At 42.6% G+C, this 18,752-nt stretch overlaps 1 protein-coding gene across 8 annotated transcripts in view; it reads right to left on the reverse strand.

The window, feature by feature from the left end:
• Positions 1 to 12,232: 12,232 nt before the first annotated feature.
• Positions 12,233 to 18,752, reverse strand: part of ENTPD1 (ectonucleoside triphosphate diphosphohydrolase 1) — a 154,884-nt gene continuing 148,364 nt past the window's right edge. For 4 of the 8 annotated variants that reach the window (XM_051824019.3, XM_051824014.3, XM_089314654.1 and 1 more), the window contains exons 10-11: positions 17,597 to 17,629; positions 12,233 to 15,539 (exon numbers count right to left, since the gene is read on the reverse strand). In XM_051824019.3, the coding sequence (XP_051679979.2) occupies positions 15,333 to 15,539; positions 17,597 to 17,629 (240 nt within the window). In that variant the 3' untranslated portion in view covers positions 12,233 to 15,332. Of the gene's footprint in view, positions 15,540 to 16,791; positions 17,630 to 18,752 lie in introns of those variants that run through there. The other 4 variants (XM_089314656.1, XM_070057495.2, XM_070057489.2 and 1 more) reach the window with 2 other exon arrangements.

Genomic DNA, 18,752 nt, shown 5'->3' on the forward strand with positions numbered 1-18,752 from the left:
AGAAAACATTCCTTTATCCTCCTCCCTGGGAACTGGCCAGGCTCCCAAGGAGCCGGAGAAGGTCATTCGGCAGCAAAGTTTCTTGGTTACCAGAGCCAAATCTAGGTACAAGCCTCTCCATTCCAAAAATTTGTCCTTACATTTGGCCCTAGAGTTGCATTGAGAAGTAGACATAATTAACACATCATAAGAATACAATACACATTTTTCATACAAGTATACATCTAGCAATCAAACACAACAATAAAAACAGATGGGGGAGACAGTAAGAAATAAAGGACAACAAAAACAGCGACACACAGAACACAAATCACAAGCCGCACGGCAACAGACCGAGACAAAACCGAAACTATCAGAAGGGAGCGGCCGTCTGGCCAGGCTCTCCCCTGGAAGAAGGGAAATTCCCTCTTTCCCTCCTTCCCAGACCACCACTGGAGCGTCCTCCAGGGTTGAACCAGGGGTCTCAGGACACGTCTGTCTCCCCCACTGGTCCAGTCAATACTGAGCCTGTACAGGCGCCCCAGGACGGATTCCACGTTGCCCTGGCAGACAAAGACGAACAGTACAAACCGCCCCAGGACGGATTCCACGTCGCCCTGGCAGACAAAGACAAACAGTACAAACCACAATTACAATAATACACAAGTAAGCAAACTTACCTCCGTCAGGCCGATGGAGTGTGGGAGTCTGGGGTCCCCCAAATCCCGGACGAGCCCCCAAATGTAGGACCCCAAAAGCGGTGTCCTCTTGTGACGACCCCAGAAACACAGACTCCAGACCAGACGATGCAATAGAGCAGGAGGTAATTTTATTTCATTTGCGCAAATGGGCCCCCTACTGCTGCAAGCAGCAAACAAGTGAGAGGAGCCCCGAGCAGCTATCTCACACAGCTTTTAAAGGGCAAAACCACAAAATTAACATATTATAGGCTGGCGTAAGTTCATTGGATAATTTTCAGTAGCGGGCCTTGTATGGCAGTCTAAAAGTGGTCATGTCGGTGGAAAAGTACTAGGTCAAAGGGATACATTAGGGGAGGGGGTTTCTAGGAGAGAGGAATAGGTTGCAGCTTTCTTTGTTAACCTTGAGCAAGCGTAGGGAAGGGGCTTATCTACAAGGCAGGTGTTCTGTGTATCTCTGGTTAGTAGCTGACTGCTTTCTCTGTGAACCGGTTTACCCCCCATTTCCCAAGGCCGTCTCTGGAACGGTTTGTCTCAGGAGCCCCATTTTTTTATGGTGGCTCTTGGCTCCTTTCAGGGATATATTACCTTAAGTGCTAGAAGAATTAGTTTCACTGACACATGCCCAGTCCTATGAATGATTTATTATGGGAGTCAGTAAGTAGAAAAGGTTTTCTTTTTTGATACTGCCTGACTTTTATATTGTAAATTTTGATATAAATTTTGTATAATATGTAAATGTTTTCTTTTTAGTTTCACTTCCTAGAAGCTGAAAGGTGAATGTGGAATTAATTAAATTACCACTTAGACTGTTTTTTTATGTATTTTTTGATGTTTACATGTTCTTGATTTTCTACTTATATTTTAAGATGCTTGAAATTTCTTATGAAATGGGTAAAATGTATGTTGAGTTAAATGTCTGGCATTTCAGTTCAGTGTAATGGAAAGTTGTTAACTACAGCATTAACCAGAACCTTTGATAATGGGATTGTAGAGTGAGATGGAAAGTTGGATGAAATCCTTTGTTTCAAATGGCTTTGATGGGGCCGGCACCGTGGCATAGCAGGTAGAGCTGCTGCCTGCAGTGCCAGCATCTCATGTGGTGCTGTTTCAAGTCCCAGCTGTTCCACTTCTGATCTAGCTCTCTTCTATGGCCTGGGAAGGCAGTAGAAGATGGCTCAACTCCCTGGGCCCCTGCACCCACATGGGAGACCCGAAAGAAGCTCCTGGCTCCTGGCTTCGGATTGGCGCAGCTCCAGCCATTGCAGCCATCTGGGGAGTGAATCAGTGGATGGGAGACCTCCCACCCTGCCTCTCTATAACTCTTTCAAATAAAATAAATCTTAAAAAAAAGAAATGGCTTTGAATAAATAAAAACATAATGAAGATTTGATTCCTGATTATTCATTTGAACAGTTAGATGAATTACATTTAATTTTCAGCTTTCTTAGGTGCTTTAAAAATTCACATAGTTGTATTCTGAGGATACTTGAGCATATTATACAACTTGGAATTTTTAATGAACAATACCTTTTCTTGCTGAGATGAGTTCAGTTTTTTGTTTGTTTTAAGATTTATTGTATTGGGACCAGTGCTGTGGTGGAGTAGGTTAAGCCTCCGCTTGTGGTGCTGGCATCCTATATGGCACTGTTTTGATTCATGGCTGCCCCATTTTTGATTCAGCTCCCTGCTGATGACCTGGGAAAGCAATGGAAGATGGCCCATGTGCTTGGGCCCCTGCACTGGGGTGGGAGGCCCAGAAAAAGCACCTGGCTCCTGGCTTCATATTGGCCCAGCTCTGGCTGTTGTGGCCATTTGCGGATTGAACCAGCAGATGGAAGACCTTTCTCTCTGTCTCTCCCTCTGTCTGTAACACTCTGTCAAATAAATAAATAGAATCTTTTTTTTTTTGATAGGCAGAGTTAGACAGTAAGAGAGACAGAGAGAAAGGTCTTCCTTCCATTGATTCACCCCCTCAAATGGCCACCACGGCCGGCGCACTGCGCCAATCTAAAGCTAGAAGCCAGGTGCTTCCTCCTGGTCTCCCATGCGGGTGCAGGGCCCAAGCACTAGGGCCATCCTCCACTGAGCTCCCGGGCCACAGCAGAGAGCTGGACTGGAAGAGGAGCAACCGGGACAGAACCAGCGCCCCAACTGGGACTAGAACCCGGAGTGCCAGCACCACAGGCAGAGGATTAGCCTATTGAGCCATGGCGCCGGCCAAAATCTTATAAAAAAAATATCCTCCCCATCAGAATCAAGAAACAAGCATATCCCTAACAGTTTCTAGGAAAAAAATGAAACCCTAGGGGTGTAAATTGTTACTATTATTTTTTCTTTTTTGAAGAATTTTAAAAATTTATTTGAAAGGCAGAGTGATAGAGACAGAGGGAGAAACAGAGAAAGTGCTCTCCATGCCCTAGTTCACCTCCCAAATGGGCACAATGATCTGAGCTAGGCCAAAACCACAAGCCAAGAACTGCATCCTGGCCTCCCACATGTGTGGCAGTGTGGGGAGCAACTGGGAGCAACTCGGACTAGACTAAGTTACTGGAATTAAGACTTATTCTATGCATCTGCTCTCCCACAATATGGCACTGGGAGAGAAGAAAACAGCTTCTACACAGCTGCCTCCAGTTCAACCAATAAACTGTAGGACCTGCTCCTGATTGGAGGAGAGCAGCGTACTCAGCGTGTGGGTAGCAGAGTTGGGATTGGTGGAAGAGGACTATAAAGGAGGAGAGAGACAACATGCACCAGGAACATCTATCTGAAGGAACACCTGTGCAGCCCCCGAGAGAGCCGGCCAGCGGTGTGCCGCTCCCCCGCGGAAGTGGGGAAAAGTGGCAGGGGGAACCGCCCTTCCACGGAGGTGGAAGGGACGGTAGCCAACCCGGGAAGAACCAGCAGCAAACCCGGGGAGGGCCGAGCAGACAAAAGAACAGCGCAGGGTCCTGTGTCGTTCCTCCATGAAGAGGGGGAGCGACATAATGGTGCCGTGACTCGGATATGAAGCCTAGGCAGGGTCTTGTGTCGTTCCCCCACGAAGACGGGGAGCGACAGGCAGGAATCCAGGTACTTGGCCTGTCTTTTGTTTTCACAGGCACCTTAGCAGGGAGCTGGATTGGAAGCAGAACAGCTGGGACTGGAGCTGTTGCTCTGACACAGGATTCAGTGTTGCAGTGGTAGCTTAACCTCCTGAGCCAGCACTGGCCCCAGATATCAGTTGTAAAGGCATAATGTACATGCGATCTTATTTTTTTTTTAAATTTATTATTTTGTTTTTATTTGAAAGGCACAGTTACAGAGAGACAGATCTTCTGTCTGCTGGTTCACTCCCCAAATAGCAGCAATGGCTAGAGCTGGGCCAGGCCAAAGCCAGAAGCCACAAGCTTCGTCTAGATCTCCTGCGTGGGTGCAAGGGTACAAGCACTTGAACCATTCTCTGCTGCTTTAGCAGGTGCATTAGCAGGGAGCTGGATTGGAAGTGAAGCAGCCAGGACTCAAACAAGCACCCATCTTGGACGCAGCCTTCACAGGCAGTTACTTGACTTGCTATGCCACAACACTGGCCTTGAAATCTACTTTTGATGGAACCCGTATTCAAGAAACATTGAAAAACGTCATACAAACATACACTTTATATACTTTTAGAAAAGAGATATGATTCTTCCTATGTTGGGTCATTGGAGATTTTTTGTAGGACTTGGGTTAGGGCCTGAAATGAGACAACCAGAAGACTTAAAATTTTCTTTTAATTTTCATTTTATTTGAAAGGCAGAGAGAGAAAGAGAGATATCACCCATCCACTGGTTCACTCTTGAAATGCCTGCAATAGCCAGAGGTAGACCAGGCCAAAGCCAGGAGCCTGGAACTCCATCCAAGTCCCACATGTGAGTGGCAGGAATCCAAATACTTGAGCCATCTCCTCCCAGGATGAGCTTTAGCAGAAAGCTGGATTGGAAGTAGAGGAGCTGGATCTTGAACCAGCCACACCCTTATGTGATGTAGGTATCCCAATTAGCAACTTGACTTAACCACTTTGCCAACTGGCCACTTCACCAGGGGACATTTGACAATGTGTGAAGACATATTTGTGTCACAGTTTGGAGCAGGGTTAGTAGAGGACACGGACGCTGTTAAACATCCTGAAATGCACAAGCCCCTCCAGAATATCATTAGTGCCTAGTTGAGAAATCCTGAATTCTGAGGTGAAGGATCAGAGGAAAAGGCACAAAATACAGAAAGAAGAATGATGTATTTGCTGGGCTCTAAGGAGGCCTGCTGGACTGGAGAGAGAATTTCCAGATGGGATCTGTGGTTAAAGATAAGATTCAAATTATGGGATAAGTGTATTATAAGTCCTTGAGAGTCTCAACAGATTTGAAGTTTACCTTATAATGACAGCAGTATTTATGGAGCGTTTCTCTAACTCAGAGGCATAGGATAGGATGAATGGGGGAGAATCTGAAAGGCAAATACGACACATGAGAGTCTGTTGCAGTTATCTGGGGTGAAGTGATGAGGTCAGTGTAAAGTGGTAAGAACAGGAAGAGGTAGACAAAGTTTGTTTCATCAACCAGCAGTAAGATTTGAGGATCTAAGAAGAGAGGGCTCCTGAATGCTCCTCCCCTATGTTTAATTTCAACACCATTTTGCTGTGCCCTAATCACTGAATTTCACCATCAATTTGTGTGTGTGTGTGTGTGTGAAAGAGAAACAGAGAGTTGTTTTTTATTTATTTCACAGATAGAGTTGGACAGTGAGAGAGAGAGAGACAGAAAGATCTTCCTTCCGTTGGTTCACCTCCCAAATGGCCGCTATGGTAGGAGCTACGCTGATCCGAAGCCAGGAACCAGGTGCTTCTTCCTGGTCCCTCATGTGGGTGCAGGGGCCCAAGTACTTAGGCCATCCTCCACTGCCTTCCCAGGCCACAGCAGAGAGCTGGACTGGAAGAGGAGCAGCCGGGACTAGAACCCGGCACCCATATGGGATGCTGGCACTGCAGGTGGAGGATTAACCAAGTGAGCCATGGTGTTGGCTCCAGAGACAGAGTTGTTTTGTAAAGGCAGCTGCTATACCTGCTTCTCTACTTACTTTATCCAGTGAATAGAAGATGGTAGAGGACATTTTACCCAAAGAGCCAGTGCATACCAAAATGTGCGGGGTTTTGAGGGGAATTCAGAAGTTGCCAGGAACAGTCTTGACTTTAAGGCTGGCTTGCTTTTTCTAGTAACCTACCTTAATAGAAAATATTCTTTTCTACTACTAACCCAATATTTGGATGGAAAATTGATCTGTTTGTTTACTTTTTTAAAGATTTATTTTATTTATTTGAAAGATAGAGTTACAGAGAGAGGTAGAGACAGAGAGAGAGGTCTTCCATCTGCTGGTTCACTCCCCAGTTGGCTGCAACAGCTAGAGCTGTGCCGATCCAAAGCCAGAAGCCAGGAGCTGCTTCTGGTCTCCCACGTGGGTGCAGGAGCCTAAGGGCTTGGGCCATCTTCTACTGCTTTCCCAGGCCATAGCAGAGAGCTGGATTGGAAGAGGAGCAGCCGGGACTAGAACCGGCGCCCATATGGGATGCCGGCACTTCAGGCCAGGGCTTTAACCTGCTGAGCCACAGGGCGGTTATATTGCAAGTTATGAGTGATTTGTGTAAAATACTAGAGAAATGAACCCTAGAGGTCTTAATCCTCTTAAAAATATATATACTCCTATGATATAGAAGTTTATGAAAATTTTTACATTAAATAAGATTTGAAAGGTTGTAAACCATTAAAATGAGAGTACTTGGATTCTGTTCTACTCTTACTCCTTCCAACTATGAAGCTAAGTAACTTATGTTGAATAATTTTATTTAGCTTTCTTTTCTATAGACTGGGAACAAATACATGCTTATTTAGTCGTAGTAATTAATGTGGACTTGGCAAGGCAGGTAAAAATTAATTTTAAAAAGATATGCCTTTACGGATACAAGTTATTTGAAAGGCAGTCTAGAAGGAGCCTAGCATAAGGTGGTAGTGTGGGGCTTAAAAAATAGAATCAACCATGATGTCCTAAAAAATAGCACAGAAATCAGGAAAAAACTGATTTTTTTTTTTTTGAAGTGGGGATGTTGCTGTGGCACAGTGAATTATGCCACCATCTATGATGCTAGTATCCCATATGAGTGCTGATTCATGTCCTGGCTGCTCCACTTCCAGTCCAGCTCCCTGCTAGTACACCTCGAAAAGCAGCAAAGAAGGCCTATGTACTTAGGCCCCTACCACTCATGTGGGAGGCCTAAATGAAGCTCAGGCTTCAGCCTGGCCCAGTCCTGGCTATTGCAGCCATTTGGAGAGTGAACCAGTAGATAGAAGATCTCTTTGTGTCTGTGTCTTTCCTCCCTATCCTTCTGTAACTCTGCCTTTCCAATAAATAAATAAACCTTAAAGACCAAAAAAAAAAAAAAAAAATTCTAAGAGGCTGAAATTCTCACCATGGGAAAAAAGATTGCTTGTGGTGCACACTTAAATTTATTTATTTATTTATTTATTTATTTATTTATTTATTTGACAGGTAGAGTTACAGACAGAGAGAGAGACAGAGAGAAAGGTCTTTCATCTGTTGGTTCACCTCCCAAATGGCTGCCACAGCTGGCGCTGCTCCCACCTGAAGCCAGGAGCCAGGTGCCTCCTCCTGGTATCCTATGTGGGTGCAGGGACCCAAGCACTTGGGCCATCCTCCACTGCCCTCCCGGGCCACAGCAGAGAGCTGGACTGGAAGAGGAGCAACCGGGACTAGAACCCAGTGCCCATATGGGATGCCAGTACTGCAGGCGAAGGATTAACCAAGTGAGCCATGGCGCTGGCCCCACACTTAAATTTAAAAGCTCAAAAGTGAATCCACCCTTTTCTTTCTTCAAGAGTTTTATATCCCTGGCTGCCTCTTTTGCCCTAAATATGTAATGTGTCTTAGTGGAGAAGTGAAAAGACTTAAATTCAAATCTTGACTTCACCATTTTGTGCACTATAACATTAGGCAACTGTAGGCTTCATTTTACCTCCATTCTCCAGTAGAGATAAATAGTATCTCCTCTCAAAAATATATGTCCTTGGGCTGGCCCTCTGGTGTTAGTAGGCTAAGCCTCCGCCTTGGTGCCAGCATCCCATTTGGGCGCTGGTTCATATCCCAGCTGCTCCTCTTCCATTCTGGCTCTCTGCTATGGCCTGGGGAAGCAGTAGAAGATGGCCCAAGTGCTTGGGCTCCTGTACCTGCTTGTGAGACCTGGAAGAAGCTCCTGGCTTCTGATACTGTACTGTACTTGCAAATTTATACCTTCCCTAAGAACTTCATACAGTTTACCACAGTGAAAATCGGATCCCCAAAAGTATTTTATTCTGGAAGCAAATGTTAGGAAATATATAAAAGACTTGATTTATTTGAAAGGTAGAGTAGCACAGGGAGAGAGATGGGTTTATTCCCTGATTGCCTGCAACATCCAAGACTGGGCAAGGCTGAAGCCAGGAGGCAGGAATTCCATCCAGATCTCCTGCATGAGTAGCAATAACACAAGTTCTTAGGTCATCATCTGCCTTTGAGGCACATTATCAAGAAGCTGAATCAGAAATGGGGGAGCTGGGACTTGAAATGGAACTCTACTATGGAATATGGGCATCCGAGTGCCCCGAGGTGTGCATGTATTTTTTTAAGTAGTTAAATAGATAATGCATGTGAAGTGCTGATGTGTTTAGATTCCATTTATACTGCTGTAGAAGCATTGTGAAAATAAGCGGGTTGGATAAATTGCTTGTTATAGTAAGGGGCACGGTATGCCCCAAAATTACTTTCATATAGTTCCTTTGTGTTGCTAATGCCAAAGGAATGGCTATATTCTGAGTGTTAACCAAAGATGACCATTTTGGAGAATTGTCATAGTCTTAATTGAATGTCATTTATAATAGAAATAAATACGCCTTTGAAGGAAAGAGAAGATCTTCATAGTGTCTAAAAAATCCCATTCTCCAAATGAAGAAGCCATCAAAGAAAATGATTTTTTAAAGAATTCCACAGTAAGATTGAGCATTTAACCTAGCACTTAAGAAGCCTACATTGCACATCAGAGTGCATGAGTTTCCAGTCTGACCCTGGTTTCAGCTTCCCACCATTGTAGACCTAGGAGGCAGTAGTGATAGCTCAATTGGGTTCCTGCTGCCCACATGGAAGTCATAGGTTGAGTTCTTTCTCCCAGCACCAGACCTGGCCCAGCCCTAGCAATTGCAGATATTTATGGAGAGAACCAGTAGATGGGCACTGTCTCCCTCTGTCTTACTGCCTCAAAAGTAAAAAAAAAGTTAATGAATTATTTTAAAATAAAAATGAGACCTTTTCTTTAGAGTAATTTTTGATAGAAATCATCTCCTAATTTCTAAAGAGAAAAAAAAAAACCTATTCCAACATCATGGCTTTGTTATTAGATTTTGATGGCATTTGGATTGTATTTAAAAATGTGAGAATTTTTTTGCAATTCTAGATAATAAAAATCAAGAATCTGTTTTTCAAAAGCAAAGAACTGGAACATATCAAAATCTTCCTTTTTGAAGGATAGTTTTGCTGGGTATAGAATTCTTGGTTGGTAGGAGTTTTTTCTTTCAGTATTTAAATATCATCCTGTTACCTTCTGAATCTATTTTTGGCGGTCTTTAGTAAAAGAGTTATTTGTAAACATGTATTTACAAAGACGTCCATTGATGTATTTATAATATCAAAAAGGTGCAAAGGATTCAAATGATCATAATAAAAATGATTAAATAAATTGTGGGATATACATATATGGAATACAATGTCAGTGTTAAAACTCAAGTAAAATAATATTTAGTAACTTGGCAAAATATTCATGGGCTTTTAAAAACTTTCTGACAAGTATCATGAAATATTTTAAATGGCAATGCCATTCCATAATTTATTTGTAGACAATACATACAAACATAACTGAAAGGACATACATCACAATTTCAATAGTGATATCACTGTGATTTTTATTTCCTTGTACTTACTTAGGGTTTTTTTTTTCAGTGAACATGTGTTGCTTCTGTAATTTTAAAAGATCCTTAAAAATAAAATACTACTCAAATGTTTTTAATGCTTAATGATCAGTGACTTATTTTTCTCTTGTAGCGCCTTGACAGTAGATAAAAAAAATACCTTAGTGGTAATTTGGCCACATCAAACTCTTTAGTAATTTCCTATTTTATCTTCATCATTAGAGCTACTAAAATTCAAAGCTAGTAAACTAGAATGTACTTCAGGTTAATCTCTGTGTCTTTATTAGTGCAGCTTTGGACATCATAGCAATGGTGTAGATTTCTCCCACTATCACCTTACTGTACAAGACTTCTCATTCCTTTACTCCCACTAGATGTCCTCTCTGGATTCTTGCCTTTTCTTAAATTCTTTCATCTCATTGTCCTATCCCTGTACGTGCTTGTTACAGAACTAATTATGTGGGCTAAATAATTACAACAGATTCCAGTTTTCCCTTACCCACCTGTGTAATTCTCTTGAATTCAGTAAATATTTACACCCAGAAATGTGAAAAGAAGAAAAGCCTATTTTTTTGAGTGAATGAGCAGAAGGAAAATGATGAAGTTGGTATTGACGGCTTACCCTCCTCACCTTCTAGAATAATTTCAGGAGACCAGGTCTACTCCTACTTGGGAAGTGACTTATGGCAATACCTTGCTAATGCAATAGCTGTTTAACCAACTATTCAGCATGAGCCTGAAAAAGTTTGTTTCAGGTATTCAGGCCAATAGGAATGACTATGATGCCAACTCTAGCAGCCTTATTAGGAGCCTGTGGCTTCTAAGTTTTTACTGTGTGTGTTCTGGCAAGTAAAAAAAAGATGTTATGAACTTATTTCCTCTTAAAATAAGGCAAAGAGATGGGAGGCAGGGAGATTAATTGTTGTTGAGTTCAGTTATTTCTGCCAAGCAGTATACAGTTATATTTTAGTTCGTGTTACCACAAAATTTGTGATGCTTAGGGAATTAGGACTTGATATCATCTTAGGTTCTTGTTTTTAAGAAACAAGTAGAAAAAATTTATGAAAATAAATTCTATATATAGATAGAAAATATACACATTCCTTTTTAATCCATATCTCAAGTTACACACCAATAGAAATTGAAAAAAAGTGCTCTAATCTCCAATGAAGATCCTCAACCCTGGTTTACTCAACAGACCTGCCTTTTTCCTGTTGTGTATGAATAGCTACACTACACTCTGGATCAGTGCCACTGCAGCCTGATGGATAAGAGTTGCAGCCAGGCTCCCTGTTCTTGATAGGCTCACAAATCTCCTTCCAGATCTTTGCTACTTTCCTCCAGCCTCACACCAAGCTTGTCTTCCTTACCCCCAGCAGTAACACTTCAGTAAAAATAGAGGGCGTTAGGAATGATTTTCCTTTCTCACTTACTTTACTGGTATGTTTTTGCATCTTCTTCCCTTTGCTTTCCTAAGAAAAGCACATGGATTCTGTAGCTCTGCTGCATATGCTGTCCTTTTTGCCTTCTCTGGATGATCTTTCACTTATTCTCGTGTCTATAGTGTTAACAACTAAGCATGCACACGCCTTCCTACCTCTTAAAACAGTACCCTTTTCTCCATCTGATAACCATATTTTTTTTTAAGATTTTATTTAGTTGAGAGCAGGGTTACAGAGAGAGGGAGAGACAGTGAGAAAGGTCTTCCATCTGCTGATTGACTCCCCAAATAGCTGCAATGGCAGGAGCAAGGCTGATCCAAAGCCAAGACCCAGGAGCTTTTTCTGAGTCTCCCACATCAGTGCAGGGGCCCAAGCACTTGGGCTATTTTCCATTGTTTTCCCAGACCATAGGCAGAGAGCTGGGTCAGAAGAGGAGCAGGCAGGATATGAACCGGTGCCCATATAGGATGCCAGCACCGCAGGCAGAGGCTTAGCCTACTAAGCCACAGTGCTGGCCCTCTATAATGTAATTATTTCTTTGATTCTCTGTTCCCTTCCTCTCCTGGATGTTGTTTTTAGAAGAGTTACCTCCACTTAGTTTCCATTTCTTCCATTCCCATACACTAAAAAGATTCTTACTTGTCATGTCTAATCTAATTGAAAATTAGGAGGTTGTAGAAATTTGAAGGATAGTTTTCCATCTTGCTTGAACTGTCTGTAAACTTGACTTCTGTTGTTCATTCCTTACTTAAAAAGTCTCTCTTGATTTCTGTTGATAATATTTATTATTTAAATGCCTTTCAAGTTGTTTTCTGCTTTTCTGCTTTATTCCTTGATGATTGATGTTTGTTAAAATTTTGTCCTAAGCCCTCTTTTCATGCTCTACACTTTTTTCATTTTTTTTCCTGTGGCTTCAACCATTCCCCTTTACACCTTTTTTTTAATGAAGAAAGCTTTTATTTAATGAATACAAATTTCATAGGTACAACTTTAGGAATATAGTGGTTCTTCCCCTCCCCCTTACCTGCCCTCCCACCCCTCCTCCCATCTCACTCCCTCCTCCCTCTCCCATTCCATTCTTCATTAAGATTTGTTTTTAATTAACTTTATATACAGAAGACCAACTCTATATTAAGTGAAGATTTCAACAATTTTCACCCACACAGACACAAAAAGTATAAAGTACTGTTGAGAACAAGTTTTACAGTTAATTCTCATAGTACAACTCATTAAGGACAGAGGTCCTACACGGGGAGTAAGAGCACAGTGACTCCTGTTGTTTATTTAACAATTAATACTCTTATTTATGATGTCAGTGATCACCCAAGGCTTTGATATGAGCTTCCAACGCTATGGAAGCCTTTTGAGTCCACAAACTCCATCAGTATTTAGACAGGGCCTTAAGCAAAGTAGAAGTTCTCTCCTCCCTTCAGAGAAAAGTACATCCTTCTTTGATAGCTTCTTCTTTCCACTGGGGTCACAGAGATCCTTCGTGTAGAACATTTTTTTGATTGAACTCTTCTTTATTAGCAGCACACCTGATCCTATGGAAAACAGACCTGGAACTGGATCATTCTGACTCCAGGGTGGGGCAACGTGCCTGGAGCTGCCTGCAGCTCTATCTCTTGAACTCTACTTGTGTGTACACCTTGGTAATGTCATTGTACCTGCCTTCTGGGGGCTGGTAGTCGGCGACTGGTGGTGTGTAATGCAGCCCTTCCTTCTCAAAGGGGAACAGGCCAGGGTCCCGCTTGATGGCCTCGCAGTGTCTTGGCTTTCCATGCCTGAAATGCTCTCATGGGTTTTTCAGCTACATCCAAATGCCTTAAGGGTTGATTCTGAGGTCAGAGTGCTGTTTAGGGCATTTGTCATTCTATGAGTCTGCTGTGTGGACTGCTTCCCATGTTGGAACATTCTCTCTCTCTCTCTTTTTATATATGACAGTGTGAGAGAGAGACAGAGAGAAAGGTCTTACTTCTGTTGGTTCACTCCCCAAATGGCCACTACGGCTGGCGCTGCGCCAATCCAAAGCCAGGAGCCAGGTGCTTCTTCCTGGTCTCCCATGCAGGTGCAGGGGCCCAAGCGCTTGGGCCATCCTCCACTGCCCTCCTGGCCACAGCAGAGAGCCAGACTGGAAGAGGAGCAACTGGGACTAGAACCTGGCACCCATATGGGATGCCAGTGCCACAGGCGGAGGATCAACCAAGTGAGCCACGGCGCCAGCCCTCTCCTTTTTAATTCTATCTCTTAGACACTTGGTCTTATTTATGTGATCCCTTTGACACTTACTCTATATGATCAATTACACAACTTTAACATGTAAGATGGAATTATTACTACCCAGCTTAATGGGATTTGGAGTCCCATGGCAAGTTTTTAGCTTTACCTTTAGGGGTAAGTCCATGGGAATGTGTGCAGAACTGTACATACAGCTCCTCTCTCTCATATCCCCACCCTTATTTTTTTACTGGGATCTATTTTCAATTGACTTTATACACTTATGATTAATTCTATGTTAAGTAAAGAGTTCAACCAATGGTATTAAGTAGAAAAAATAAAATAATAAACTGTTCCTCAACAGTCAAGACAAGAGCTGTTTGTCATTGCTTCTATAGTGTCAATTTCACTTTTATGGGTTTCTTTTTAGGTGTTCTGTTAGTTATCACAGATCAGGGAGAACACGTGGTATTTTTCCCTTTGAGATTGCCTTATTTCACTAAGTACGTTTTCCAGATTCATCCATTTTGTTGCAAATGACTGGATTTTCATTTTTTATACTGCTGTGTAGTATTCCATAGAGTATATATCTCATAGTTTCTTTATCCAGTCTTCTGTTGACGTCCACTTTACACCTTTAACCTCTCCCAAATCTCTGTGTCCCAAACCTTTCTTCTGAGCTCAGTGTCAGTGTTAGCAGACATGCAGTATCTTCACCAAAGTGTTCTGGCACCAATAAGCTGAACAGGTCAAAAACCGAACTCTGAATCTTCCTTCTCTTGCCCGGACTCCCCAGTTCTCCCTTTATCCTTTCTGACTTGGGTTATTATGATGGCTTCTTTAGTAGATATCTTGTCTCTCCTCCCACCTAATTTATCCTACTACTCCTAATTTATCTTTCTACAACACGAACCTAATCAGGTTTCACCTGCTTAAATGCTGCAGTGGCATTCTATCCTATAAGCATGAAATTCCTGAGGATGACATAAGATTCTTCGTGGCCTAGTTCATAACTACCTTTCCGACAGTCTTAAATACCTGTGTCACATATATATCACATATGTATGTTTGCCCCCCCATGCACTATATGTACTCCTTGCCTACACATTATATTCTTTTTTAAAAAAGATTTATTTATTTGAAAGACAGAGTTACAGAGACAGGAAGAGACAGAGAGAGAGGTCTTCCATCTGCTGGTTCACTCCCCAAATGGCTGGAACGGCTGGAGCTGTGCCGATCCGAAGACAGGAGCCAGGAGCTTCTTCCTGGTCTCCCATGCGGGTGCAGGGGTCCAAGGACTTGGGCCATCTTCTGCTTTCCCAGGCCATAGCAGAGAGCTGGATCAGAAGAGGAGCAGCTGGGACTAGAACCAGTACCCATATGGGATGCCGGAGCTTCAGGCCAAGGCTTTAACCTGCTGCACCACAGCACTGGCCCCTATATTCTCTCTCTCTCTCTCTCTTTTTTTTTTTTTAAATCATTTGAAAGGCAGAATTACAAAGAGGCAGAGGCAGAGAGAGAGAGAGAGAAAGAGAAAAGTCTTCCATCCACTTGTTCACTCCCCAAATGGTCGCAATGACCGGAGCTGCGTCGATCAGAAGCCAGGAGCTAGGAGATTCCTCCAGGTCTTCCCACGTGAGTGCAGGGGCCCAGGAACTTGGGCCATCTTCTACTGCTTTCCCAGGCCATCGCAGAGAGCTGGATTGGAAATGGAGCAGTTGGGGCTCCAACTAGTGCCCATAGGGAATGTCGGCAGTGGCTTCACCTGCTACGCCACAGTGCCATCCCCAGCACACACCATTCTCTTAATGAAATGTTTTTCCCCTTCTTGTTTACTTGGTGAACTCCATCTTACTTTTCAAAAGTATCCACATCTTTCTTTGGTATTTTATCTTTGAAATCTCCTCTCCTCAAGGGAAAAATTAAGGATTCTCTCTCATATACTTTTTTTTTTTTTAAGATTTATCTATTTATTTGAAAGAGTTACAAAGAGGCAGAGGCAGAGAGAGAGAAAGAGAGGGAGAGAGAGGTCTTCTATATGCTGGTTCACTCCCCCAAATGGCTGCAATGACTGGAGCTGGGCAGATCCAAAGCCAGGAGCCAAGAGCTTCTTCCAGATCTCTCACAAGCACTTGGGCCGTCTTCTTCTGCCTTCTTTCCCAGGCCATAGCGGAGAGCTGGATTGGAAATGGAACAGCCAGGACTCAAACCAGCACCTATATGGGATGGTGGCACTGCAGGCAGCAGCTTTACCCACTAAGTCATAGCACTGGCCCCTCTTATATACTCTTATAACACCTCTGAATGCATTTATTATATAGTCTTGATAAATGCTTTGTTTACCCATGTGACTCTCTGCTAGACTCTGACCTCACTGAGGTATTGGCTCCATTTAACTGGAATTACCTCAGCTATTACTGGCCAAATGAAAACCTCTCCCTGGTTATGTATGTATGTATGTGTATATATATACATATATATATACACACACACACATACCATATATATGTACATACCATAAATGTTTCTAAGTCTACTTTTTACTTGTTGAGCATTATGGTTAGTGGTGCAGTAAGCCTGTGATTATACAGTCAACTGAAATTATGTTTTGGCAACAGTTTAAAAAAAGGAAGAAGGGGGATTTAGGAAGGGAAGTATGGTTATCTTCTTACAATTGCACCTATAAAACACATGAAATCTGTTCTCTTTGTATTAATGAAAAATTTTTTAAATGCAAATGTTATCAGTTTTTAACTTCAGATTAACATGTAATACTTGCACTTTTATGAGTTACAATGTAATATGAGGATACTTAAAAAAATTTTATCAAAAATGGTGTAGTTTATTTTTGTGCAAAATTTTTTTTTTTTTTTTTGACAGGCAGAGTGGACAGTGAGAGAGAGAGAGAGACAGAGAGAAAGGTCTTCCTTTTGCCGTTGGTTCACCCTCCAATGGCCGCCGCGGTCGGCGCGCTGCGGCCGGCGCACCGCGCTGATCCGATGGCAGGAGCCAGGAGCCAGGTGCTTTTCCTGGTCTCCCATGGGGTGCAGGGCCCAAGCACCTGGGCCATCCTCCACTGCACTCCCTGGCCACAGCAGAGGGCTGGCCTGGAAGAGGGGCAACCGGGACAGAATCCGGCGCCCCGACCGGGACTAGAACCCGGTGTGCCGGCGCCGCTAGGCGGAGGATTAGCCTATTGAGCCGCGGCGCCGGCCCAAAATTTTTGAAATCTATGCATAGTTTTTTTCAAAACTCATTTTCCATAAACTTTTTGAAGACCCCTGTATGTTGCCACAGCTCCTAGTCAGTTATGAGGTCACGAGGATAAGCATCCTGTTCTCTCCAGTGCACTGTGTTGCTGAGCTATGATATTCAGCAGGCCAGATGCATTAAGTGCATTTCCACCTGAATAGCATTTTCAACTTAAAGTGATTTTACTGGGACATAATACCTTCTGAATTTAGTTATCCAAGATCTATCTTCGTGAGTAAGAGTGGTCTACAATTTTCCTTTGTTGTGCCATCTTCATGATATATCAAGAACTGGCTCCTAAAATATTATCTCCACCTATTGAGGCAGAGCTGACAATCTGGTGAGACAACTGCCTGATAGCAAAAAGGGAACACTACCTCTGCAAAGGTTAACGGTGTCTCTGAAGAGAGGAAGGGGAGGTCAGAATTCACTGAGCTGGAAGTCTGATTTAAGGCAGATCTTTCAAAGATCTGGGTGGAGGCCGGTGCTGCGGCTCACTAGGCTAATCCTCCACCTTGCAGCGCCGGGGCACACCGGGTTCTAGTCCCGGTCAGGGTGCCGGATTCTGTCCCAGTTGCCCCTCTTCCAGGCCAGCTCTCTGCTGTGGCCCGGGAGTGCAGTGGAGGATGGCCCAAGTGCTTGGGCCCTGCACCCCATGGGAGACCAGGATAAGTATCTGGCTCCTGCCATCGGATCAGCGCAGTGCGCCGGCCGCAGCGCGCTGGCCGTGGCGGCCATTGAAGGGTGAACCAATGGCAAAAGAAGACCTTTCTCTCTGTCTCTCTCTCTCTCACTGTCCACTCTGCCTATCAAAAAAAAAAAAAAAAAAAAAAAAACAAAACAAAACAAAACAAACTTAAAAAAAGAATCTGGGTGGGCCTGACTGGGATTGGATAAGCTTCAAGATACAAAAGTTAAGGACTGGTGGAAAGACAGGGACGACCTCAACAATTCCTAGTGTAAGCTGTCTGTTGATGTTTACCATTGAAGATTTGCTCAGTCTTCCAGGAAGTTTCTGTAATGAAGAATTAGATAGTCATTTGCATGGCAGGCTACTCCTAGAAGAAAAAAGTCATGGTAAAGGAAACAAAGGGAAAGCACAAAATCCTGTGAACAGTGATGGTAAGATGTGGTTGGGTTTATAGTATTTAAGTTGAATGTGAGGGAAGACAGTTACTTTCCCATGAAGTTTGATGTCCAGATTGTGCTATATTCATAAAATGAGTTATACAGCATTCCTTCATCTTTTACATGTTGTATAAAATTAGAATTATGTGCTATTTCAGTATTTGGAAGTACTTGCCTTTTAAAATCATCTAGACGGATGTCTTCTTTGTAGGATGAAGGATATTTAGCATTGATTTAATATTCACATTTTCTTTTTTTAAAAAAAGATAGGCTTTATTTTTTAGAGAATTTTTAAGTTCACAGCATTAATTGGTTGGAAAATTCAGAAAGCTTCTATGCTTCCTTTGCCCACACCCATACTATCACCATCCTGCCCCCAGAGTGGTACATCTTTTATAATTGGTGAATCTACATTGAAAAATCATTATCGTCCAAAGTTCATAGTTTGCTTTAGTGCTCATTCTTGATGTTATACATTCTACAGATTTAAAATGGATAATGGCACATATCCATCATTATAGTATCATTCAGAGAGCCCCTGTGCTCTGTTCTTCATCCCTCCTCTCCCATCACCTACCCCTGATAGTCACTAATTTTTTTTACTGTTTCTATAATTTTGCCTTTTCCAGAATGTCTTACAGCTGGAATCATATATTATTTAGCCTTCTTTCAGTTGGTAATATACATTTAGGTTTCCTTCATTGTTTTCATGATTTGATAGTTCATGTCTTTTTAGTGCTAATGTTCCATTATCTGGATGTAACATAGTGTATCTATTCATTCACCTAGGGAAGGACATCTTGGTAACTGCCATTCACCTACCGAAAGGTATCCTGGTTGCTTTTAAGTTCGAGCAATTACGAATTAAGTTACTACAAACATCCATGTATAAGTTTTTGTATGGGTATAACCTTTCAAACAGTCAAGTAAATACCAGGGGGTAGATTGCTAGATCATATCTTGAAGAGTATGGTTAGTTTTCTAAGAAACTTCCACTGTCTTTCTAGGTA

The sequence above is a fragment of the Oryctolagus cuniculus genome, chromosome 15 (genome assembly GCF_051225735.1).
Source record: "Oryctolagus cuniculus isolate XC-2025 breed Fujian yellow rabbit chromosome 15, ASM5122573v1, whole genome shotgun sequence".
NCBI classification, from domain to species: domain Eukaryota; kingdom Metazoa; phylum Chordata; class Mammalia; order Lagomorpha; family Leporidae; genus Oryctolagus; species Oryctolagus cuniculus.